The sequence below is a fragment of the Echiichthys vipera genome, assembly GCF_963691815.1.
Source record: "Echiichthys vipera genome assembly, chromosome: 18".
NCBI lineage: Eukaryota > Metazoa > Chordata > Actinopteri > Perciformes > Trachinidae > Echiichthys > Echiichthys vipera.
In genome coordinates, this window is record NC_139843.1 from 5,877,844 (window position 1) to 5,901,245 (window position 23,402).

Consider the following 23,402-nt stretch of genomic DNA (forward strand, 5'->3'; position numbering starts at 1 on the left):
GAGGGAGAAGATTTATCATTGTTAGATAACATTAAATGGAGAGTTGGCTTTGCTGTCGGCTTCCTGAATCATTTAAAGAAAAGACAGAACAATGAGAGATAAATCCTGCTAATGAGCTGAGAGAGAGAGAGAGAGAGAGAGAGAGAGAGAGAGAGAGAGAGAGAGAGAGAGAGAGAGAGAGAGAGAGAGAGAGAGAGAGAGAGAGAGAGAGAGAGAGAGAGAGAGAGAGAGAGAGAGAGAGAGAGAGAGAGAGAGAGAGAGAGAGAGAGAGAGAGAGAGAGAGAGAGAGAGAGAGAGAGAGAGAGAGAGAGAGAGAGAGAGAGAGGAGAGAGAGAGGAGAGAGAGAGAGAGAGAGAGAGAGAGAGAGAGAGAGAGAACTTGGCAAAGGTTATTTTCCGGTTGTTTGTTTGTAGTTTGTAATGATTTTCACAGTAAACACGCTTTACATTTTCATTTTGACCTGAATCGTTTCACCTTAAATGAGTAAGTTTGTAGGAAACTTATCAAAATTGTCTCTGCGCCAATATCACCAAATGATTCTGACTGTTCAGGAGATTGCCAACGCGCTGCCGTTCCACCGCATCTCTCTGGACATGCTGGAGGAGAACGACGCCATAGACCAGGACCTGCAGGGCTACATCCTGCACCGCATCCACAGCAGCCCGGAGATCCAGAACAACATCTCGCTCAACGGCAAGATGGACAACACCACCTTCGGCAAGCTCAGCGCCCCACCTCAAGGCCCTGAGCCAGGGCTCCTACCTGTACCTCAAGCTCACCTTTGACCTCATCGAGAAGGGCTACCTTGTCCTCAAAAGCTCCAGCTATAAGGTACGGGGTTCTTTTGGGGTTAGTGGTTTTCACAGGTTTAAAGCTGAAACGGATGGATCTAAAGCAGAGGTTTACACTGCAGATGGGAGAGTTTAAGGGGGAGTGTCTTCAAAACAACTGGAAGTTAGTTCATGAAGTTTGGTCAAATGATTTTTTCCCCGCTTACTAACACGGTCAGCAGTTGGAGCTGCATCGGTGGCTGTAGAGCACAGCTTATGACGGCAACTAAGGTGCTTTACAATGTCTCGAACATTGAAAGAAAACGCTTAATTTTTAACCATTATATTTTCAAGGTTAGGAATGGGGTCAAATTTCAATATACTCCTTAAAAAATGCTTGATTTTCAACATAATGGGGGCTACATAAGGCTGCAGGGTCCACACTTTACGTTAGAAGTTGTACTCTTTCACAGAGTCATAGCTGCCTGAAATCTGTACATAGAAACAAAATACACATATTGTTATCTAAAGTGGGGTGTAGTGGTTAGCACTGTCGCCTCACAGCGAGAAGGTCCCTGGGTTCAAAATCCCGTCTGGGGCCCTTCTGTGTGGAGTTTGCATGTTGTCCCCGTGTCTGCGTGGGTTTTCTCCGGGTTCTCCGGTTTCCTCCCACAGTCCAAAGACGTGCAGGTGTTCGGTTCATTGATGACTCTAAATCACCCGTAGGTGTGAATGGTTGTCTGTCTCTGTTCGTCTCTATGTGTCCTGTGATAGACTGGCGTCCTGTCCAGGGTGGACCCTGCCTCACGCCCGTTGTCAGCTGGGATCGGCTCCAGCCCCCCGCGACCCCCGACAGGGACAAGCAGTTGAAGATGAATGAATGAATATCATTATCTCTGAAAGTGAAAGTCTATGAATCGGCCCAGGAGAGAAAGAAAAAGGATGCTCATTATAAATGCAGAACTTCAGTTCAGAGTCCTCATGTTTTTAAGGTTTCTTCAGTATCAGAGTGATCGAGTAACAATTGTCTGTGCATTAATGGGCGCACTGCAAACAGGAACAGCTAACGGCCAATAATAGGCTGAAATATAAAAATATAGGCTATAAGACACAGGACTTTAGTTGTAGCCCACAGTGTAACTGAATGAATCCATAGCAACGGCTTTAAACAACATATCCAAACTAAATATCTTGATGTACACAGTAACTTGCAGAAACACTAGAAAAGCATTTTTATTGACCTGCACGCTGACATACTCCGTGTTGATGTAGTTGCTCAAAAATCTTGTCTTTGACAGTCGGAAGCCAGCACCTTTCTGATAAATAATGCAGCTGAATTGTTTTAGTATGCGTTTCATGATGATATATTTTATCAGACACCCCCGGGGTTCATTTGATTTCATGTATTCAGGAGTGCTTCCAGACTCCATGAAAAAAAAAGGACAACTGATAAATATAAATCCACATTCTCTCCTGTCTCCGAGGAAAGACCACGCGGGCTAGTTGAGGACGCGCTGTACAAACACGATGCATTATTCATGTTCTGTAGAGCTCCTGCAAAGGGAACCGGCATCAGGATTCACAGTCTCTCCTCCCTCCCTTCCTTCCTTCCTCCCTTCCTTCCTTCCTTTCTTCCTTCCTTCCTTCCTTCCTTCCTTCCTTCCTTCCTTCCTTCCTTCCTCCCTTCCTCAGGTGGTTCCCGTCAACCTGGCGGAGGTGTACCTGCTGCAGTGCAACATGCGCTTCCCCACGCAGTCGTCCTTCGAGCGGGCGCTTCCTCTGCTCAACGTGGCCGTGGCGTCGCTTCATCCGCTGACCGACGAGCAGATCTATCAGGCCATCAACTCCGGGTCGCTGCAGGTAACGTTCCTAAAATACACAACAGCTCAGACCTCCAGACCATTTTGTTAATATCTGAAGGCGTTCACTGGCCTCGGTGATCCATTATTAAAGTAAACACACGAAAAAGCTCATTTTTAATAAAACAAAAGAGAAATTGAGTGTCAGGTTCAAGCAACCTTAAACATCCAAAACATAACAAAAGAGAGAAAGTCAACATGTTTTACTTGCAAGGAGAACGGACAGAGATGCGTTCAGTTACAATCTCCGACCGCTCTGAAACACACTCTGCCGAGCCCTTTCTTTTTATTTCCTTTCGTTGGACCCTAGTTACAATATGAGTTGTAGCTGTAAGGGAGATTGGACACACAAGTGCAACTCTTCACATGTTGCTCAGTTCATTATCTTCACGCGTTACATGCTGTAAGGGAGAGGGGGCACACGTTGCTCGTCCTTGAAACACGTTCTGTCTTTAAACAGATGAGCAGTTTCTGGTTTTGCACAGATAAACCTCTTTGGTGACTCATCAGCAGTCACGCTTATCTGATTTCTTCTACCTGCAAAACAACTCTGCACAAATTAGCTGTTCACACACACACACACACACACACACACACACACACACACACACACCAAGTAAGGTTAGGTTATATGTAATGGCAAGTAAAAGGAGTAAATACGAGATTACTTTATGTACTTATTCTAACATTGAGTTACCTTGTGAAGTCATTTTTTTCCTATTCTGTGGTTTTATTTTCTTACTTGAGCTGTAAAAGAAAATGAGTCAATCAGAATTTCATTGCACATGTTTATTTAACATGGCAGGTTTACCTAAAGGCCCTTAACGGCACTTCTAATACTGTGACTGATGGGCTCGTACATGCTCACACCACTTCCTGCCAAATTTGAATTAGTTAGTTTTGAGTGCAATTTACGTCAAAACTAAATAAATACATAAATATATAAATATGCCTGTCAGTGAAATTAATATATATTAGGTTATGAAATAACTCCTGAAATAAATGAGGCAGTAAATATATTTAAACTAATTAACATAGTTCAATAAGTAAATGCATGGGTCTTTATTCAAAAACATATACTTTAAAGAAATGTGCAACTATAAAAAAAAGGTTTTAAATTATTTATTTATTCATTTATCTTGGCATGTCTCTTTATTTATTTAATACCATGCGTTTCATACGTTTTCGTCTTCTGTGCAGTGGGCACGGTTCCATGTTTCTGTGCACCAATCAGAATAAAGCAATATTTGTCTAAACATGTAATAACATTGTTTTATAATTGTCATTAAAGTCTGATTAAACCACACAGCCCTGATGAAGCGAATCAGCTTAGTTTTTAGTGTGAATTCTTAATAAATCATTTAATATGTTGTTGTTTTCTGAACGTATTTATTGTTGCTTATTTGGTGCTGAATATTTAATACTATAGAGACACTGAATATACAATATTTAGATATACAGAAATGCCAGTTTTTACGGCTTTAAAGAATCTGAAGGGGAAAGAGCGTCTTGCTTTTTTTATTCGAAGGCAAAGATAAAAAAAAAAATGCATATTATATTTATTTTTTGCTGGAAGGAAGAATGAAAGATGCAGCAGTGGTCTGAGGATGTTTCCTGTGTGCACTGAGCAACAATGATGTATAATTAAATCTGTTAGACGTGTGTGTCCACTTTGTTCAGGAGATAAGATAAGACTTTATGTACCCCGATGGGAATTTGTTGAATATGAATATTGAATATTTCATCCAAAAGCAACTTTTAATGAAGTTAGTTGTGCTAAGAGATCCGTCTAATATCAACATAAACTCCAGCTCTAAATAACACATAGCATGAAACATTGTCTGTGGCTGCAGGGCACTCTGGACTGGGAGGATTTCCAACAGCGTGTCGACAACCTGTCCGTGTTCCTGGTGAAGAGGAGGGACGGCACCAGGATGTTTGTTCACCCGTCCTTCAGGGAGTGGCTGATCTGGAGAGAAGAGGGAGAAAAGACAAAGTTCCTCTGCGACCCGAGGTGATGACGGGGAGGGGCATGAGACGTGATGGATCGAAAGGGAGGAGAAAGGGATCATACTGCATGTCTAGAAAGCTCCGCTAAGCTCTTAAGGAAACAGGAATGCTTTAAAGCACGGGTGTCAAAGTGATCCAGTAAAGGGCCGTGTGGCTGCAGGTTTTCATTCCAACCAATCAAAAACACACCTGGTCCAACAAATCAACTGTGTGAAGACAGTTCAGGTGATGGAGTAAGTCGAGTCAGGTGTGTTCCTGCTTGGTTGGAATGAAAACCTGCAGCCACAGCGTCCCTGGATCAATTTGACACCCATGCTTTAAAGGGATAGTTCAGACTTTTTAAAGTGTGATTGTATGAGATACTTACCCATAGTCAGTGTGTGACCTACGTGCAGGGGGAACTGGAGCCGTTATCAACAGTACGCTCTCGTCAAAGCCACCAGACTCCATTGACAAAACCAGTCATTTTACTTCACAGGTCACAGTTAGTTGGAGGCAGTAAACCAACAACCCCTAACTAACTAACAAACAAACAGAGGCAGCAGTAGAACAGCAACTCCTGTGTTCTGTGAAGTAAAATGACTGTTTTTGTCAATGGAGTCTGGTGGCTTTGACGAGAGCATAGATAAGAGTTAATGTCTTGCTTAAGGAATTTTCCCGCCTGGAAACAGGATGTCAGGGCGGGACTTTGCAAACGATGGGACCTTAAAGAAAATACGATAAGACCATCGTGTTTTAGGAAAAGGAAGCAAGGTTTTTGGGGGATGAAACGCACAAAATCTCCAGTTGCTGAAAGTTTTATAATAACAGGAGGTTGTTTAAAACCAATGATTGAATCATTGGTTTTAAATCTGCTGCACAAATATATAAGAACATATAAGTCATTTTTCAGCATGCATTATGAAATATGTTGATGTGCTGACATGCTGAAATGTACTGAACTGTTCAGGCTACAGCCATCAGTCGTCTGTGGCTATAAATAGTCGCGGGCACATTAAGTTTATCTAGCAGAGGCAGGGTATTTTATTTCCTGTATTTGAATTCTCTGATGAGGGGTCAGTGTCGAGTATTGAAGGACTCTGTGTTCGTCCTCTCTGCAGGAGCGGTCACACGCTACTGGCCTTCTGGTTCTCTCGGCAGGAGAACAAACTGAACAGACAGCAGACTATTGAGCTGGGCCATCACATCCTCAAAGCACACATCTTCAAGGTACACCGTTATTTGTCTTCGCACACACACGCACACACACGCCCACACAGGCACACACATGCACACACATGCACACACATGCACACTCCCCCTCACAGCTGTGGTCGGGCTCCAAAGTAATGAATATTTACACTCTCTCTCTCTTCAAGGGTCTCAGCAAGAAAGTCGGGGTTTCCTCATCTATCTTGCAAGGCCTGTGGGTATCCTACAGCACAGAGGGCCTCTCAGCTGCACTTTCTTCGCTCCGAAACCTCTACACTCCCAACATCAAGGTCAGACTAGTAATATGAGAGGAGTCATACTTGAAGACTGTTTCAATATTTCATATTCAAATCAGGACGACTTCTCCAAATGTGCTCCATCGGAAAACTTCCCCTCTCCGCCCTGAGATCGTTTCAATATTTGAATCCACGTTTTGCTGTGTTATTTTTGTGTTTCCTCATTCAAAAAAACCCAAACTGTGTCCAGGTGAGCCGGCTGCTGATGTTGGGCGGTGCCAATGTGAACTACCGAACGGAGGTGCTGAACAACGCCCCCGTCCTGTGTGTCCACTCCCACTTGGGCTACATGGACATGGTCGGGCTGCTGCTCGAGTACGGCGCCTCTGTTGACGCTCCGTCTGAGAGCGGCCTCACGCCGCTGGGCTACGCTGCCGCCGGGGGACACATGGCCATCGTGAACGCGCTTTGTCGCAGGAGAGCGAAGGTAAAGTCCATCCCTTTGCTGTCTAGTTTGACAATTCGTGTTCTGTCAGTAAGCATGTAACCGACCCACATGAGATAAAAGGATGTGATTGGTCCGTCAGAATCCCAAGCTGCTGAGAATCTGTCTGAATGGGAGAGGGGCCGGTAGTACCTGCCAATGAAACATGAGCTGGGCAGGGGAGGGATGTAGTTCACTGAACCATTTCACACAAAACACAAGTGATACCGCAACAAACTGTGACTTTCTTGACTTGCAAAATTATCTTTTGAATTCACCAACATTATGTGTGTGATCAAACAATGGTCTTGTTCACTACCGTATATATTTTGACCGTAATAAGGTCCCGTGGTGAACATGAAAGGGGAGGGACTGTGTCTCTCTACGGATCACTTCTATGGCAGATAGATGAGTTTTCCTGATCGAATCCTCGTCCTGTAAACAGGTGGATCACCTGGATAAGAACGGCCAGTGCGCTCTGGTCCATGCAGCCCTGAGAGGCCACATGGAGGTGGTGAAGTTCCTCATCCAGTGTGACTGGTGCATGGGGCTGCAGCAGCAGCAGTCACCACAGAGCCAACAACAGGCGGCCTTCACCAAGAGCCACGCAGTCCAGCAGGCGCTCATCGCTGCAGCCAGTATGGGATACACAGAGGTACGGGCGTGCATTTTCTTTAAACTAAGATTGATATTTAATCTTCTGTTCTAAAATTCTACATTAGTGAAGTTAGATGTTGCTCAGTTTTGAAGAAGATGAACATTAAAATGCAGGCTTTACTCATTAGGATCATCTGTGGCTTTGTGCATCACAAGGTTTTTATTCAAATATGCTGTATCCAGTAATGCAGTATATGAAGTATTAATACCAGAGCAGCCACCAAAGTCCTGTTCACAGGAAGAAGAAGGAGATCCAAGAAGAATCAGAAAGCACTAGGACTGTTGCACGCCTCCAGCTGCTTTAACTCTTCGTGTCATAATACTTTCAGCTCATTGCAGAGAAGCGTGGGGCTACTTTTCTCAGCGACGCTGTAAATATTGCATTGTGTCATGTTTTGTTTTTCACAAACACGCCCGTGACTAAATGTTCAGAGTGCCAGGAGAGACCGCCCCAGATGGGGAAGCACTTTGTGTAACAGGTTAAGAGGGAAAGCACTTTAAAAATGCAATAAGGCATTTGAGAATTTGAGAAAGAGCGAAGGAGGCAGGGGGAGGAGTGAGAGCACGGCGGAAGGGAAGGGATGAGACGTTAGGAGGGATATAGAGATGTAAAGGGTAAATTAAAGCAGAGGAGGCCATGTGTAAATGATCCTTTAAAAATGCTAAAGAAATGATCATTTTGTTCCAACAGCTGATTGACTGAGGTCTGATGGTCGATGTAGCTGTCGATCATCTAAACTTCAGCCTTTTAGATCGGATTACATTAAATATGATGACATTTAAATTGAAGTTAGAGTCATGAAGTGTATTTATGAGTGTGTGTTGTATTTCTATGTGAGGCAGTTTCTCAAATGAACTCATGACAAGTTCTCTATCACACATGCAGCACCCAACAGGAGACGTGTCCGTGTCAGATGACTCATTCACTGGAAAGACTTTGGTTCCAGTGTAGGGGTGGTGACTGTGCAGAGTGTGCAGGAGGACGCAAATGTCACACAGCCGCTTCTCAATTTGGTCATAAGCAACTCGCCGTTTCTTGAATTGGTCTGACAGTTTCGGCGTCGGCCCTTACCAACAGAAGTCGTCATTGTCCCTCCGGTTTATTTTCGTTGGCATCTTTGTGTAAATTACCCTTGGATTTTCGTTTACTTCTAGTTCTGTGCAAGCCACATGATGGTAAATGGACTTGTACTTATATAGACATTCACTTTCACACAGACATCCAAACAGATCCAATTCAATTTTATTTACAGTGCCAAATCATAACAAAAGTTATCTCAGGACACTTTACAAACTAGTTAAAAACCACAATCTATGACTTGTTTATGATTTACATAGACCCATCAATTCCCCGGTAGAGTACGGTGGCCACGAAAACCTTCCCTCTAACAGACAGGAACATCAGACAGACCTAGCTCTGTGGAGGACAGCCACAGATGGCAGTGGACATCTAATCTAACCATTCACACTACATTTACACACCCATGCGCAGCACGGGGAGCAATCCGGGTTCAGTGTCTTGCTCAAGGACACTTTGACATGCAGCCCGGGGGAGCTGGGGATCGAATCTCCGATCTCTCGCATGGAGGTCAACGCACTCTACCACTGAGCCACAGTCGCCCCTGATGATAGAACCGTCACCAACACACAACAAGCGGCTTTATTCACACTTCAATCGGACATTATTCAGACTTTGTTCCAGGGAGCTGGGGAGGGTAAAGTCTGTGTGATGTCTGGTCCAACTGATCCTGACATTTGCGTTCTCACACACACAGCTCCTCCGGGTAATGTGTAGATCAGTTGAGGGTTGCAAGTGCATCCGTTTAAAGTAAACTTGGACATTAATCTCTGTCATCTCGCCTCTTATCCCCTCGCCCATCAGATTGTGTCCTACCTGCTGGACCTGCCGGAGAAAGATGAAGAGGAGGTGGAGCGGGCTCAAATCAATAACTTCGACACCCTGTGGGGGGAGACAGGTGGGAATACCTTCTTGAGACAGACATTGCGACATTAAAACCCAGACAGTTGCCTGAGAATGTCTCATGTGAGAAATAAACGGTAGTTTTTATACAATTTGATGTTTTTTTAAGGATGTATGAAATGTTTTAGTGTTTTTTCCCTGTGTGGCGCTGTGAGGCGGAGCGCTGCAGTGCGGATATGAGAGATCTTGTGTGTCCGCTCGCCGCCTTTGCTGCTGCTACTGCTGCTGCGTCAGATGCTGATGGCAGTGCAGTGGTGTCATTGGAGCACAGACAGGGCTGGGCTCACCCAGAGGAGGAGGAGGAGGAGGAGGGTGGGTGTGGGGAGAGGGGGATGAGTGCGCTCCAGGGTGCTCAGAAATGACGAGTCTGATTGCCCTGTGGCAGGGTGTTGAGGAATGTAATGAATCATTTTAACCTAAGGCTATGAGACCGCCTGGGAGCCCCCCCGTCCCCCCGCTGCACTGTCGCTGTCAGTTGTTGAAGCCTTGTAGTCACACAGCCGGGGTTTCATTGTTTATAAGAGATCAGAGAATAACGGTGGTTCTGGAAGATGATTTTTAATCCCAGTGTTGGGGGATAGGTCAACTGAAAATACATTATTCTTTGAACTGCCAGAGGGAGAGTGCGCATGTACAGATATACCCACTGAACTCTGAAAAATGTCTTCCAGCAAAGAATAAATAGGTTTAAACTAGAGCTAAACATACATCACTATCAGTGTATTTGTTGGCCGACAAGTAACAAAGTCCACATTAGAAACACCGGGTGCTTAGTGAGGAAACACAGTCTTTAAGCAAGTTTGAATGCCACACCGCCACACGACAAATACACCTGAGCAAAACGTATTTATGCTCAAAATCAGATATGCATGCGGATACAGAAGAAGCTTTCTTGTCCGTACTGTGAAACAGAGCAGTACCGCTGGAAACTGTGGGGGCAGTGTTGCCAATTTAAGCGAGAAACCACCACAGGACACGAGGAGACATGTTTAAAAATGACTTTATTGAACAGCGATGTATACATTTTGATATCTATGATTTATTTAACGGCCCGCAGATGAGATTTCTCCAGAGGTTCATCGTTACGACATCCTCCATCGTCGCCATGTTTGTCATCGTCAGAAACGTTAGACTGCGCTGCCCTCTAGTGGATGTATCGCTTCACATCCATGCCAACGTAAAGGACGCATGGAAGTATGTGGGGCAGTGACAGTTATGTTGTTTGAATGTGTATTTTTCATACGTGGAGGGGGCTCCGACTCCTCCGTCCTCGCTGGGAGCAGTTCAGGAGCGAGGAAGAGACACGTTAGCACAATGACACCCGAGATCACTGAGCATAAAACGTCCTGCTTAGTATCTTGGTCATAATTATTTAAAGAAAAAATGAATGTTTATATTATGTGCATATATTAAAGCTATCTGCTGCTACATCATCATCAGAGTTTTTATTGTTTATAAATGAAAGTTGAGCTGTGGTTGAAAGCGGGGTCATGCGCTTTGGAGCTGCCGCCCCTCTGCTTAAAAGAGATTTGTTCACTCTGTTTAAATTATTCCAATTATAATGATTTTATTTGAGAAGATGTCTTTGCAAAGCTCTTGGGGTTTCTGTCTTTTTCTCGCTCCTCTTTAAAGCGAATCCCATAAAAATGCTGTGATTTCCCGCGGGTCATAGATTTTTATTGGCGATAACTGATGTTTTTTTTTATAATGACATGTATTAGTGTGTGAACTCACAGAAAATTATCACCCCGCATCTGCAGCTCCCGTCAGCTTTTTACGGAGCTTTATAGTTCACCGTTTGGCTGTCGGGCCCATAACTTTGCTGCTCTGGTTCTGCTCTCGCTGCTCTCGGGAGGCGAAAAAGCTCTAAAACACCCGCTGAAGCTGCTCAGACACAGTTAGTGTCTCGCCGGTGAACATAGCGGAGCATTTAGCTGCTATGAAGCCAGATATTTTCCTCAGGAGTTGATATTTGACTTCCATCATTCATTATTCATCAGGTGGACACAAAGATGACTCCAGATGAACGCTAATGTCGCTCCTTAACTGCTGCATGGATCAATAAGTTTTCCATGTCATCTTAAAGGTGGATGTTGTCTTCATATACCTTTAGCTTGTTTCCACTGCCTCCAGATGTCCAAATGATTCAGATTTAATAAATACTTAATAGGTAACCCCTAGCTCTTCCAACAAAAATGAAATGTGTAAAACTCAGGCATGAAGGCGCTCGAAAGAATCGATTTCTATCCAGCACATTTACCCAACTTCTCCTCATCTCATCCCTGATCGGTTGTGTGTTTGTGCGTGCAGCTCTGACTGCAGCCTCTGGTCGGGGGAAGCTGGAGGTCTGTCGTCTGTTACTGGAGCAGGGGGCGGCCGTGGCCCAACCCAACAGGCGAGGCATCGTCCCGCTGTTCAGCGCCGTCCGACAGGGACACTGGCAGGTGAGTGGCCACCGAAGGCACCTTCTTGAATGCATTTGAGTGGACACCAAGAATGCGTTTTGCTTCCTCCAGCTTACTCCAAAAGGCCATGAAGTCTTGGCTATTACACTCCAGAAACAGTTTGACTGTAGTTTCTTCATCGCACGCTCCAGTCGATGTCGTATAATGACATGAGTGTCTGTCATGGGTGATTTCAGATCGTGGACCTGCTCCTCACACACGGCGCGGATGTCAACCTGGCCGACAAGCAGGGTCGCACTCCTCTAATGATGGCCGCCTCAGAGGGACACCTGGGGACGGTCGAGTTTTTACTTGCTCAAGGTAACGTGCGCTATAAATGAGATGAGGGGCGGGGGACAGGGGATGTTCAGGCTGGACAAAGGGTCAACAGTAGATGCCACATGCATCATCTGAAAGCTGGGAACCTGCAGATTCATTTGAGATGCAGCTTTTCTCATCAGAAATCTGTAATAAACATCCAAAATCCCACATTAAGACACCAATACCTTATAGAACACCAAAGAAAAATCTATGCTGTGATTTGGGATCAAAAACTTTTAACGTTTTGAGATTTCTGCAAGAATTGTATGTCTCTGCTGTTCAATGGCGGCACGTCTGCTGTGTAAACTGCCCTTATTGCCCCCCTCATTGTCAATACACATAGGAAAGCCACATGTCCTCAGAAAGCCTCAGGTCTTTAGTTTGTGGTCGTAAAGTTTCACGAGGCTGTGATTATTCGGGAAGTCACAACAGCTCATTTCATACAAGTTTCAACAAACGGTCCCACTACAATGAAACGGCTTCTGTGGAGACTAAAGTCCGTCATAGAAAAAAACCACATCCACTAATGAAACTGAGTGTAATTGCAGTCTTGAAATTGTGTTTACAATAATTACAGCCAAATGAAATCAGTAGATTTTGAAAAATCCATTAAGCGGTTGGTTCTGAAAATAATTCAGAGTGGCTGTGTCTCTCTTCCCAGGAGCCTCTCTGTCTCTGATGGACAAGGAGGGTCTGACCGCTCTGAGCTGGGCCTGTCTGAAAGGGCATTTAGCAGTCGTCCGCTGCCTGGTGGAGAGCGGCGCCGCCACCGACCACGCAGACAAGAACGGACGCACGCCCCTCGACCTGGCCGCCTTCTATGGCGACTCTGAAGTGGTAAGGGCGTAAATAAAGCGTAAAGTCCCCGCTTCGCTCGGAAAGACTGCTTTAACCGGACGTTTGACCTTCACTGTAGAGTTTGACATAAATTCACCTTAAATTGGGGCTGCGACGAGGTCGGCAGCGATTTCATTATTATTCTTTTTAGGGGCTGGGAAACACAGAGTGGTGTGGACGCCAAGTGTAGAAGTGAAATGCTGCTTTTCTCTTAATATAATAAAGAAGGAATATTCAGTGATGTCTGGAGCAGATGAGAGTAATTCACAGCGACAGTTTTGGGATGCGGCACGCGAACAACGTATAATTATTCTTTCAAAAGCCTCAGCTATTCACTCCGCATTTCTCTGTCCCGTCAGGTCCAGTTCTTGGTCGACCACGGGGCCATGATAGAGCACGTAGACTACAGCGGGATGCGTCCCCTCGACAGGGCGGTGGGCTGCAGGAACACGTCGGTGGTGGTCGCCCTGCTCAAGAAAGGAGCCAAGATAGGTAAGAGGCAGGTTTGACAGGGTAAAGAGCCGGCCGTTTAGCTCCACAAAGCACCTCTCGTAAACGCTGCATCGTTGTCCCCGTAGCGCTACGCTAAAAGGTTATTTGCCTGCCGTGAATTGAGATACAATTTGCGATTGTATTGTGGTTTTAAAAAGGTCACGCATTGAAGTTCAAGCATGAGCTGCATGAAAAGGGGAAAAAAGAAGCGCTCTTTCTTTTTAAGTACACGCTTCCTGCCGGCCGTGATAGAGCATTTTACTGCAGTGAGCCATGGATTCAGGTTTGTGTCTCCATGTAGCTTTAACCACTTCCTGCTACTGTATGTCATCCGCCCCCTCACTGCCGCATCATGCTGCTTCTCCTCAGCTATTTATGGCTCCGATGTGTTTCTTTTTTATTGTACTACTGTTGCTGCTGTGTTGTGTTCTCTCTCTCTCTCTCTCTCTCCCTCTCTCTCTCTCTCTCTCTCTCTCTCTCTCTCTCTCTCTCTCTCCGTCTGTTTGTCTCCCTGTTTCTCTCTCTCAATCACATCCTCTCTCTGTTCCTCTGCGGTTGCTCGGAGACAGGTTGTTATTAGCGCTTGTGCGATGTTTCTTTTCAGTATGTTTCCTTTTCTCTTCCTTTCCCTTTTTTTGCCGAGGCACTTATATCCGCTTCTCACTGCTGCTTTTTTTGTGTTCCTTTTCTCACTTCTCCTCCTCCTCCACCACCACCACCACCGCCCATCACCTCTCTTTCTCTTTCACCTTCTCGCTGTTTCTATCTGTTTTCTCTGGCAATCACCCCCCCCCCCTCGCTCCGCCCTCCTACTTCCACTCCTTCCTTCGCTCATGACCTCCTTCCTCCTCCTTCCTCCTCCTCCTCCTCCTTCCTCCTCCTCCTCCTCCTTTCCCCTATACCCCCACCTCTTGCCCCTATCCCCCGCCTCTCTCTCCGGCCCCAGGATGTCAGACGCTGCCCAGTCGGCCCCGAGGTAAAGCCAAGGCTGTCGACTTCTCACCCCACCAGGCATTTTGACAGCTCTATCTCCTCTCTCTGTGTTGTCTGTGTCGTCCTAAGTGTCGGCAGGCCAAGCTTAGCTTCTCAAACTGACAAATAATAACATGCAAAAGGTATTAGCACTGACAGTGATGCAGTCGGGATTGCCTAGAGGTAGACGCTAACAACAACAACAAGTGGTTAATGACAAGCATGCCCGGCCTCCGGCCTGTGACGTCGTATCGAGGTGTTGACCTTCCATCCCACAGATGCATGACGGAAGCCCTCAGTAGCTCTTTGCGTGGTCCTGATTTAGCAGGAAATGCATGCCTTTGTAATTCCTCTGCACCACCGCCACCACAGACTGAGGTGATAAACCACTGTACTGTGCATCGTTCATCTTCCAGACGTTTCCTCAGTGTCAGCTAGGCCAGTCAGCAGCATTCCCTCCCTCACCACCACCACCACCACCACCACCACAAGCACTACTACCACCTCCAGCTCAGAGGACAGCTAACGCCTGCAGAGCTCCACTATATATCCCTCCTGCCTGCCTCTTTTGTTTCTCGTAACCTGCCCTGTGTCTCCTTGTGCAAGATCCCCGTCCTGTTCATCTCTGTGGTGTGTGTTCATGTGTCAAGGACTGCTGTTGCGCAGATACAGGAAAGCCACATCAGTTTCAGTGAAGTCAGTCACAGTCTGCAGGGATTCAAAGTTTTATTTTTCTCTTTTCTTTTTTAATTTGTAATTAAATTAAATTCTATTTTCAGTTGCTATTCTGGCTTTCAACACTTAAGAAAACAACATAATCGAGATGAAATCATTATTTGGCATTTTGTTTCACAATGGTGCTCTCGTTTTGTCTCGCGTTGACTTTTTTATTTTTAAAGATTCCTGACATACTCTGACACATTTATGACGTTTTAGACTCAGGGCTCGACAGTAGCAGTTTCCAGGTTGCCATTGGCAACCATTTTGAGATTTTAACAACCAATTATAGCCCTTTTGGTTGGCATCAATGTCAAGCATTTATAAACATAAAATAGAGACAGCCAACAGCAAAATGTGCACTCCATAATAAATCAATCTTTTAAATCTGTTATGTATTTAAACACTGCTGTTGGAAATCAGATCCAGGACCAGAGAAGGCTGCGCGTGCACACAGGCGTCTGTTTTAGACGGTGAAGGTTATGTCACACATTCATTATTAGGCTGATGTATAACTGCACACTCTCTCGATTACTCAATTCAATTCAATTCAATTTTATTTATAGTGTCAAATCATAACAAAAGTTATCTCAGGACACTTTACAGAGTAGGTAAAGACCACACTCTATGACTTATTTATGATTTACATAGACCCAACAATTCCCCCGTAGAGTACGGTGGCAACGAAAACCTTCACTATAACAGACAGGAACGTCAGACAGACCCAGCTCTGTGGAGGACGGACATCTGTCTGCACCGGAGAGAGGAAGAGAAGGAGGGAGAGAGAGAGAAAAGACGGACAGATGGACAGAGAGAGACAAAGACAGAGACAGACACACTTCCAGTAACTATAATAATATCTATAGTAATGTGAATATGACTTGTATGTTATGGCAGTTAATACAGCAGCATATTAGAAACAAGCACAGCTAAGGTGATAGAAACATAAGATGACCAACCAGATCTAAAACATGCCAACCTGGCAACCACCTTAAAAACGTACTGTTGGGCCCTGGGCATACTACTATGCTATTATGCTATATACTATATATTATATATTTTTAATTATTCTTTTTACAGTGGTACGCTCTCAGAAGTTTCAGTAGGCTGTGGAAGTTAACTAGCGTATCTAGTCTATTCATTTATTTTATATTATTTATCTAAATGTATCTTTATTTTGCCGTCATGTTTTTTTAATCTATCAAATTTGTTCCTTTGAAAATAAATATATATGTATATCTATTTTTAAATTCAATAAATCCAAACATAATCGTGATTATGATATTCTCCGTCACATCCCTGAGGCAGTCGGCGGTACCAAGGATCACTGTACATCTGCACTTCTTGACAAGACAGAAAATGTGTCTCAATAAAAAAGAAACGACAGCGTTTGTTCTGAGTTTTCTCTTCTCCGTCTACTCTGGGTTTGCCTGGGCCAAAACATATTTGCAGATAATTGCTACAGTTCAATCAATCAATCGTCTCACAACTGTGCAAAATGCTGCACCCTGATTTGTCAAACTCTAGTCCCAGCAGGGTCAAAACAAACAAAAAAACAAAAACAAAACCACTCTTGATTATTGGCAAATAGTATTTGACCCAGGTCTGACGTCCCATAACCAGGTCCCGGTGTTCTCGAGGTGTCAGAGCAGATTAATCCTTTCTCTGCGGTGGATTGCCTGTCTTCTCTCCTCCATTCCCCATTTTTGCTGTTGTCCTCACCCCTGTTCTAATTGTTGTGTGTAGTGTAACCCCCCAGTCGCTCCTTCCTTCCTCCTCCTCCTCCTCTGGTTCTTGCTGTGTGTCCTTCTCACTGTGTTTCTGTTTTCATCTGCTCCTCCCTGTGTTACCCAGGTCCAGCCACATGGGCCATGGCCACCTCCAAACCCGACATCATGATCATCTTACTCAGCAAACTCATCGAGGAGGGGGACAGCTACTACAAGGTCAGAGAGCGCCCCGGCACTCTGGAGCTCACATTTCATTGGTTGACATTTAAATATTATGTACTGTACATTTTTATTGCTCTTTTATTATACATGTTTGTAAGTTGTGTATTTAAATAGTGTCTTCTATTTATATTATTATTTTATATTTTTGTTATAATTATTATTATATATATTTTTAGAATTGCATTTATTGTTTTATTTAGTTTAATTATTATTATTATTATTATTATATATTTTTAGAATTGTATTTATTGTTTTATTTAGTTTATTTAATTATTATATATATTTTTATTTTATTTAGAATTGTATTAATTGTTTTATTTAGTTTATTTAATTATTATATTATATTTTGTATTTTTATGTTTGCTATTTATTTATTTTTCTTTGAAGATTCGTTTTGCTTCTTATATTTTCTTTTTATTATAAATTATTTATATGCATTTTATAATATTTTATTAGTATTTCCCTTATAATGTTTTAATAATAATAAAAATTTTATTTTTCTTGTTTTTTTAACAAAGTTCATTAGAATTGAATTTGGATGTTATTTAGTTTGTTATTTTGTTACTGTATTTTATTCTATTTTATTTATCTATGTCTTATTTATTTCCTATTTACTGTTTGTCTTTAACGGAGCCTCCCAGTGAAACCGGCGTAACAAATAACATCTTTAAATTTGATATAAATACATAGAAATATAAAAATATACTGATATTATACCACATACGTATCATTTATATATAACTTTCTCAGCAAAGGACTGTGTATTGATCCTATATTATTATTCTTATTATAGTATTTTATAGTAAATAACCAAATGGATGTAAGACTTTCACCTGCAGAGAACACAAGATCTCAAAGAGTGACCTCAAACTATGAACAAATGTTTTGATAAATGTGTCTTTATGTCTCGCTCTGGTTTATATTGTCGTGGTTTTCACATTCGCTCCTTCTTTCACTGTGAATGGATGAACAACCACACTTCCTTCTCTCTTGTCCGACAGAAGGGGAAGGTGAAGGAGGCAGCGCAGCGTTATCAGTATGCCCTCAAAAAGTTTCCGCGCGAAGGCTTCAGCGAGGACCTCAAGACGTTCAGGGAACTCAAAGTATCGCTCTTCCTCAACCTGTCCCGATGTCGGAGGAAAATGAACGTAAGTCTGCAGAGGACCGACACGAACGACTTATTTTAGATTCACTTTTGAGATATTTATCACATGAAATAAGCATTATGCTGCATATAATGTATTATATGTGCCTGTGTCTTGATGCGTTGGTGCTGTTCTCTGTGTATCTCTGCAGGACTTTGGGATGGCTGAGGAATTTGCTACTAAGGCTCTTGAACTGAAACCAAAATCATACGAGGCGTACTATGCCAGAGCACGCGCCAAGCGTAGCAGCAGGTACGCTCCTTTCATCTCTCTGCACACCATGATCAATTAAAGATGTGAAACCATCGGGGTTCCTGTCGATGCTCGAGAAGTCTTTGAAGGCATTGAATGAACTCATCTAAATATAAGGCCTTAATTGGGATTAAAATGTCTTGATTCTGTCTTTCAAAAATCTAAAAAAGGCTTTTAAAAAGACATGGGAAGGGGGATTTTAGGGATCGTATTGCGACGTTGCATTGTAAAATCTCAAAAAAGGGGTTATTTTGTATTTTTTTTTGTCTCTCACGTTAAAATCACACAAATAGTGGAACCAACAACACTCAGATTTGTCCCCCCTTGTTTGGGAGGAGGCCTCGGGGAAGACCCAGGACTAGGTGGAGAGATTAGATCTCCACACTGGCCTGGGAACACCTCAGGATCCCCCAGTTAGAGCTGGTTAATGTGGCCCGGGAAAGGGAAGTTTGGGGTCCCCTGCTAAAGCTGCTGCCCCCGCGACCCGACCCCGGATAAGAGGCTGAAGATGAAATGAGATGAGATGAGATGTTTGTCTCCCCTCATCTCCACCACAGTTTTTAATTATGTTTTGCAAAATTGTCTCTAATCCCTAATTTTTCTTCAATTTTCGTTATAGGTAAATTGGTCCTAAATTGAATTCTTAGCGGCATTTTAAAAAAGTCTTAAGAAGCTCTTAAAATACTCTGTGATATACATTTAAAGTCTCCTCTGCAGCTACATTGTGACTATTTTATCTGAGTTCTGGACGTCTCATCAATGGTGAGTTAGTTTGGATGAATGACTTTACCCCCCAAAATGAACCATCTCTTTTATTTCCAGACAATTTCCTGAAGCCTTAGAGGACCTGAATGAAGCCATGAGGCAGTGCCCCAACAACCGAGAGATCCAGCGGCTGCTCCAGAGGGTGGAGGAGGAGTATCACCAGCTCAGCCTGGAGGAGCACCAGCAGCAGCAGCAGGACCTGGAGCTGGAGCCTCCTCCCTCCCCTCCTCCTACGCCTCCCCCAGAAGACGAGGAGTCCCTGTCCCTGTCCTTGTCCATGCCTCTTCCCCCTCCCCCAGAGCCCCGTCTGGAGGACATGGAGCCCGTCCAGGACCTGTTCGAGGACGAGGACTACCTGGAACAGGAGCTGGAGGCCATGTCTGCAGGTCTGCCCCCGCCCGAGTCTCACAGCAATCCTTCCAGCCTCCCCATCATTCACAGCCCGCCGCTCTCCCCCACTCATCCAGATCAGATCTACTTAACTGGAGGTTCACCCATGGGCCAGCCCTACGAATATCACCCCACCTCCTCCTCCATGTCCTCTCCGACTCGCGGGTCATACCAGCCCACGTCGCCCTCGCTCTCCCCGACACATCAGAACCACTACCGACACAGCCCGCCTCATACCTCCCCAGTGCACCAGTCGTCCTACGGCTTCAGCCAGCCTTCTATGGGTTCTGGGGGTCAGGGGATGGATCACCAGAGCCCACCGCCTTCCCCTTTACGTCGGGCTGCTCAGTACAGAGCCAGTCCGCCAGTAGAGAGTGTTTGTCTGTACAGGTCCCAGTCCGGGTCGCCGGTGCGCTACCAGACAGAGCAGCTCCCCGGCCGACCCAAATCTCCCCTCTCTAAGATGAGCAGCCAGCGTTCATTCCAGCTGAGCTCTCAGCAGTCTCTGTCCTCCCAGCACCACCAAGCTCAAGGCCTTCGTCTTCAGCCTTCTATAGCCCAAATAGTCCGCACAAACCAGCCCAGCAATGTGATGGGCAACAGCCTCTACAGTGGCCAGATGGGCCACTCCATGGGCGGTCGCTATCAGGGGGGGTCAGTGGACGTTGAGAGCCGGCTGGTGTACCAGCCCTCCCTGGATGGACGGTCCATGCCCCAGGTTCAGGCCAGCCTCAGCTCTGGGGCCCTCTGTCAGCACGGCGGCCGAGGAGGGGTTATGGAGTCCGGCCTGTTGAAAGATGAGCTACCCCAGCGCCCCTCCTCTGCCTACCGCGCCAGCAGCGGGGGCCCGGGGGGCATCCGTTACAGCCAGACACCTCAGATAAGTCGCAGCCAGTCAGCCGCCTACTACCCAGTCTCTGAACATGTGCTGGAGCGAGCCAACGCCATGCCCCCCTGTCAGCTAGGCTCTCCTGAGATCCCCCACATGGTGAGGCGCCCCGTCAGTGCCAATACTACTGAGTTGAAGCAGCACGTGCCCACCCCCAGGCCTCTCATCCATTCTCAGAGCGTAGGTCTTCGATTCTCCCCCTCCAGCAACAACATCTCAACTGGATCCACCTCCAATTTAGCGCCGGGTTTCAGGCCTTCCTCTTCGATTCAGCAGATGGAGATCCCCCTGCAAGCCACGTACGAGCGAAGCTGTGACGACATCTCTCCCATCTCCCCCTCCCAGGGCGGCGGGGGGCTGTATCCGGGCGAGGCCACCCGCTCTCGGAACACGCCCTTCATGGGCATCATAGACAAGACAGCGCGAACTCAGCAGTACCTGCATCAGCCCTCACGGTCCAGGGCCATGACATCCATGGACTCTGCCATCAGCCCCACTTCGCCCGGCCAGCTGGTCCAGCAAGGCTCCACCTACAGTCCCCCCGCCTCGCTGGGCAACATCGCCTACTACAACAAGACCAACAACGCCCAAAACGGACACCTGCTGGAGGAGGACTACTACACCCAGACGCAGCCCCCCTCACTGGGCAAGCTGGCCAACGGCTCCCGCGGCAGTGGGGACATCCTGGAGCGGGTCAGCCAGGTGCCCACATACCCAGATGTGAAGGTGGCGAGGACTCTGCCCGTGGCCCAGGCCTACCAGGACAACATGTACCGCCAGCTCTCGCGTGACTCCCGGACCCAAGGCCCCACCTCCCCCATCAAACCAAAGAGACCTTTTGTGGAGTCGAATGTGTGATGGCCTGTCTGCGACCGGTTGGTCGGACTGGGTCTTGTTAGTTGGGAGTGAGAGGAGAAAACTATTTAGCTCGACGGCGGACACCGCCGCTGACCCTCGTGTATGTGACATGGACGAACTCACCGTAAAAAGAACTCATCAGAGACGGTCGAAGCGCACTTAGGGTATTAGACATTATCGTGAAAACATAACTAACAGAGAAGCGATTATTTCATTATCATAATCTGCACACAGGTGGGATAACAGGAGGTTATCAAAGACCAGTGCACTTCCAGGACGTTGCGAGGCACAAACAGGTGAACGCGCCAACAGGCGGGACTGTGGGAGTGAAAGTACTAATCATCGGACTCTACTTGTGGACTCTGTGATCCATCTTCTGTTCTTTCAAAGTGTGCTCTTAACCAAGGTTGCTAGTAGGCTCTAATCTATGTAATACGATATTATATGTTCAATACTGTACATTTGCTCAGAAAATACAAAATGGCTCAACAACTCAGTGCTTAGAGAAAAATGACAATATTTATAATTAAGTTATATATTGTACATAGAAAGAAAACATAGTTTGCATTTGAATTGTATTCTGTTAACCCTGCCTTCGTGTCCCACTGCTAGTCGTATGGATGTTGGAAACTGACCAGGGGAAGGAACGAGGGACACGGACCAACTTTGAGTGATAAACTGACCTCTATCGTGTCAAAATAAAAAGGATTTTGTTGTGGTTTAATGCAAGGATATGATTTCTATGCTGCAATATGTCCTCAATGATCTGAAGGCTGCAACTCAGAAGGGTTTTATTTCTCCATTTGTTTTGCAAAATGTCCGAAAATAGTCAAATATGCCCAGTGTAATCCAACAAGGCGTCTTTAAATAAGTCATTTTTTGTCCGACCGACAGTCCAAAACCAAAAGGTACAGCAACATCAAATCCTCACATTGGAGAAGCTAGAAACTGAGGATGTTCGGCCCGTACATTTCCTGCCAATCAAAAAGTTTATAAACACTAGAGATTGAAATCTTGCCGTAAAGTGTGTGTGAGCACTTTTTAAAAGTCTAGCTTTAAGCTGCTATCGAAATACTTTTGTCTGAATGAAAAGCCAACTAAACTTTTTAGTTTTACATCATTTTTTTTAACCTCACTGCTGAGTCTCAGATACTTAAAGTCCGATTTTCTATATTTAGGTCATATTTAGTGTCACGGCTGCAATGTTCTCTTGACATGTCGGACCAGGCCAAAGGCTGGAAGATATGCCATTATTTTTGACTGATATTGCAATTGAGATTCACCATATTTGAGGGAATGATCTGTTTTTTGCATCGTTATTCCCAATTTTATTGGAAAAAACACTTTTGACGAGGATCCGTACCAAACACAGATTCTCTCTACAGCACCACAACACTTCATTCAGAATGCTGTTTAGACACATTTCGCCTTTAACAAATACTCTGTCTCCTTCGATTTGGATCCTGTACTCATTCATATTTAGACAGAAATCTGATGTATTGTTATTTTCTAAAAAACAAAAAATAGCAAAGCATCAGTTGCTGGAGTTTTGAGGCGACTAATGTGATTTGCAGAATTCAGTAAACTCGCTTTGAGGCCAGATTGCTGCATAAGATTTCAAAAAGAAAAAGAAAAAGAAGTTAATTGGCCTTGAGTTGGAGAAATAAGCATTTGAACCTCTGAACCACAGGAATATTAAATCAATGAATGGTGTGTTGTTCAATGACGAACAGAAAAGGGGATGTTTTGATCACGTGGCACATCAAAGTTGGCCTCTGTCCCTCCTCCGCAGGCGATCGTGTTCGGTGCGGTACATACGCTAGTGACGGGTTAACACGGACAGTGCTCAGCGATTTAAAGCAAGCAAATGCATACACGACCACTGTTACAGACGTCCCCCTCTCTCTCCTGCGTTATTTCCTTTCTTTTTACCCACGATGCATTTTTATCCCGCCTCTTCTGCACTAAAAATGCCTGTTAAGTTCTTAACTAAGGGTGCACTTTATGTATTTTAACTTACGTTGTCGTTACGATTGTTGAACTTGGAGAAGGCGGGCGCGCGATCGGGGCGGCAGCGACGACCAGACTATCATAGACACTACTATTATTATTATTATTATTACGTATGATTTACAAAGCAGTGACGAGTGACCATACGAAGAGCAAACGATGTTTTTAAA

The 23,402-nt window shown here is 44.9% G+C and overlaps 1 protein-coding gene across 1 annotated transcript in view; it reads left to right on the forward strand.

Annotated features, from left to right (window-relative positions):
* Positions 1–21,225, forward strand: part of tanc2b (tetratricopeptide repeat, ankyrin repeat and coiled-coil containing 2b) — a 183,963-nt gene extending 162,738 nt beyond the window's left edge. Inside the window, 17 exon segments of the mRNA XM_083933114.1 lie at positions 552–731; positions 733–831; positions 2,463–2,630; positions 4,483–4,643; positions 5,740–5,848; positions 5,998–6,120; positions 6,317–6,553; positions 6,996–7,205; positions 9,090–9,183; positions 11,499–11,632; positions 11,830–11,953; positions 12,615–12,790; positions 13,150–13,282; positions 16,826–16,917; positions 17,925–18,071; positions 18,220–18,320; positions 19,143–21,225. Of these exon segments, the coding sequence (XP_083789240.1) occupies positions 552–731; positions 733–831; positions 2,463–2,630; positions 4,483–4,643; positions 5,740–5,848; positions 5,998–6,120; positions 6,317–6,553; positions 6,996–7,205; positions 9,090–9,183; positions 11,499–11,632; positions 11,830–11,953; positions 12,615–12,790; positions 13,150–13,282; positions 16,826–16,917; positions 17,925–18,071; positions 18,220–18,320; positions 19,143–21,222 (4,368 nt within the window). The 3' untranslated portion in view covers positions 21,223–21,225.
* Positions 21,226–23,402: the final 2,177 nt, after the last annotated feature.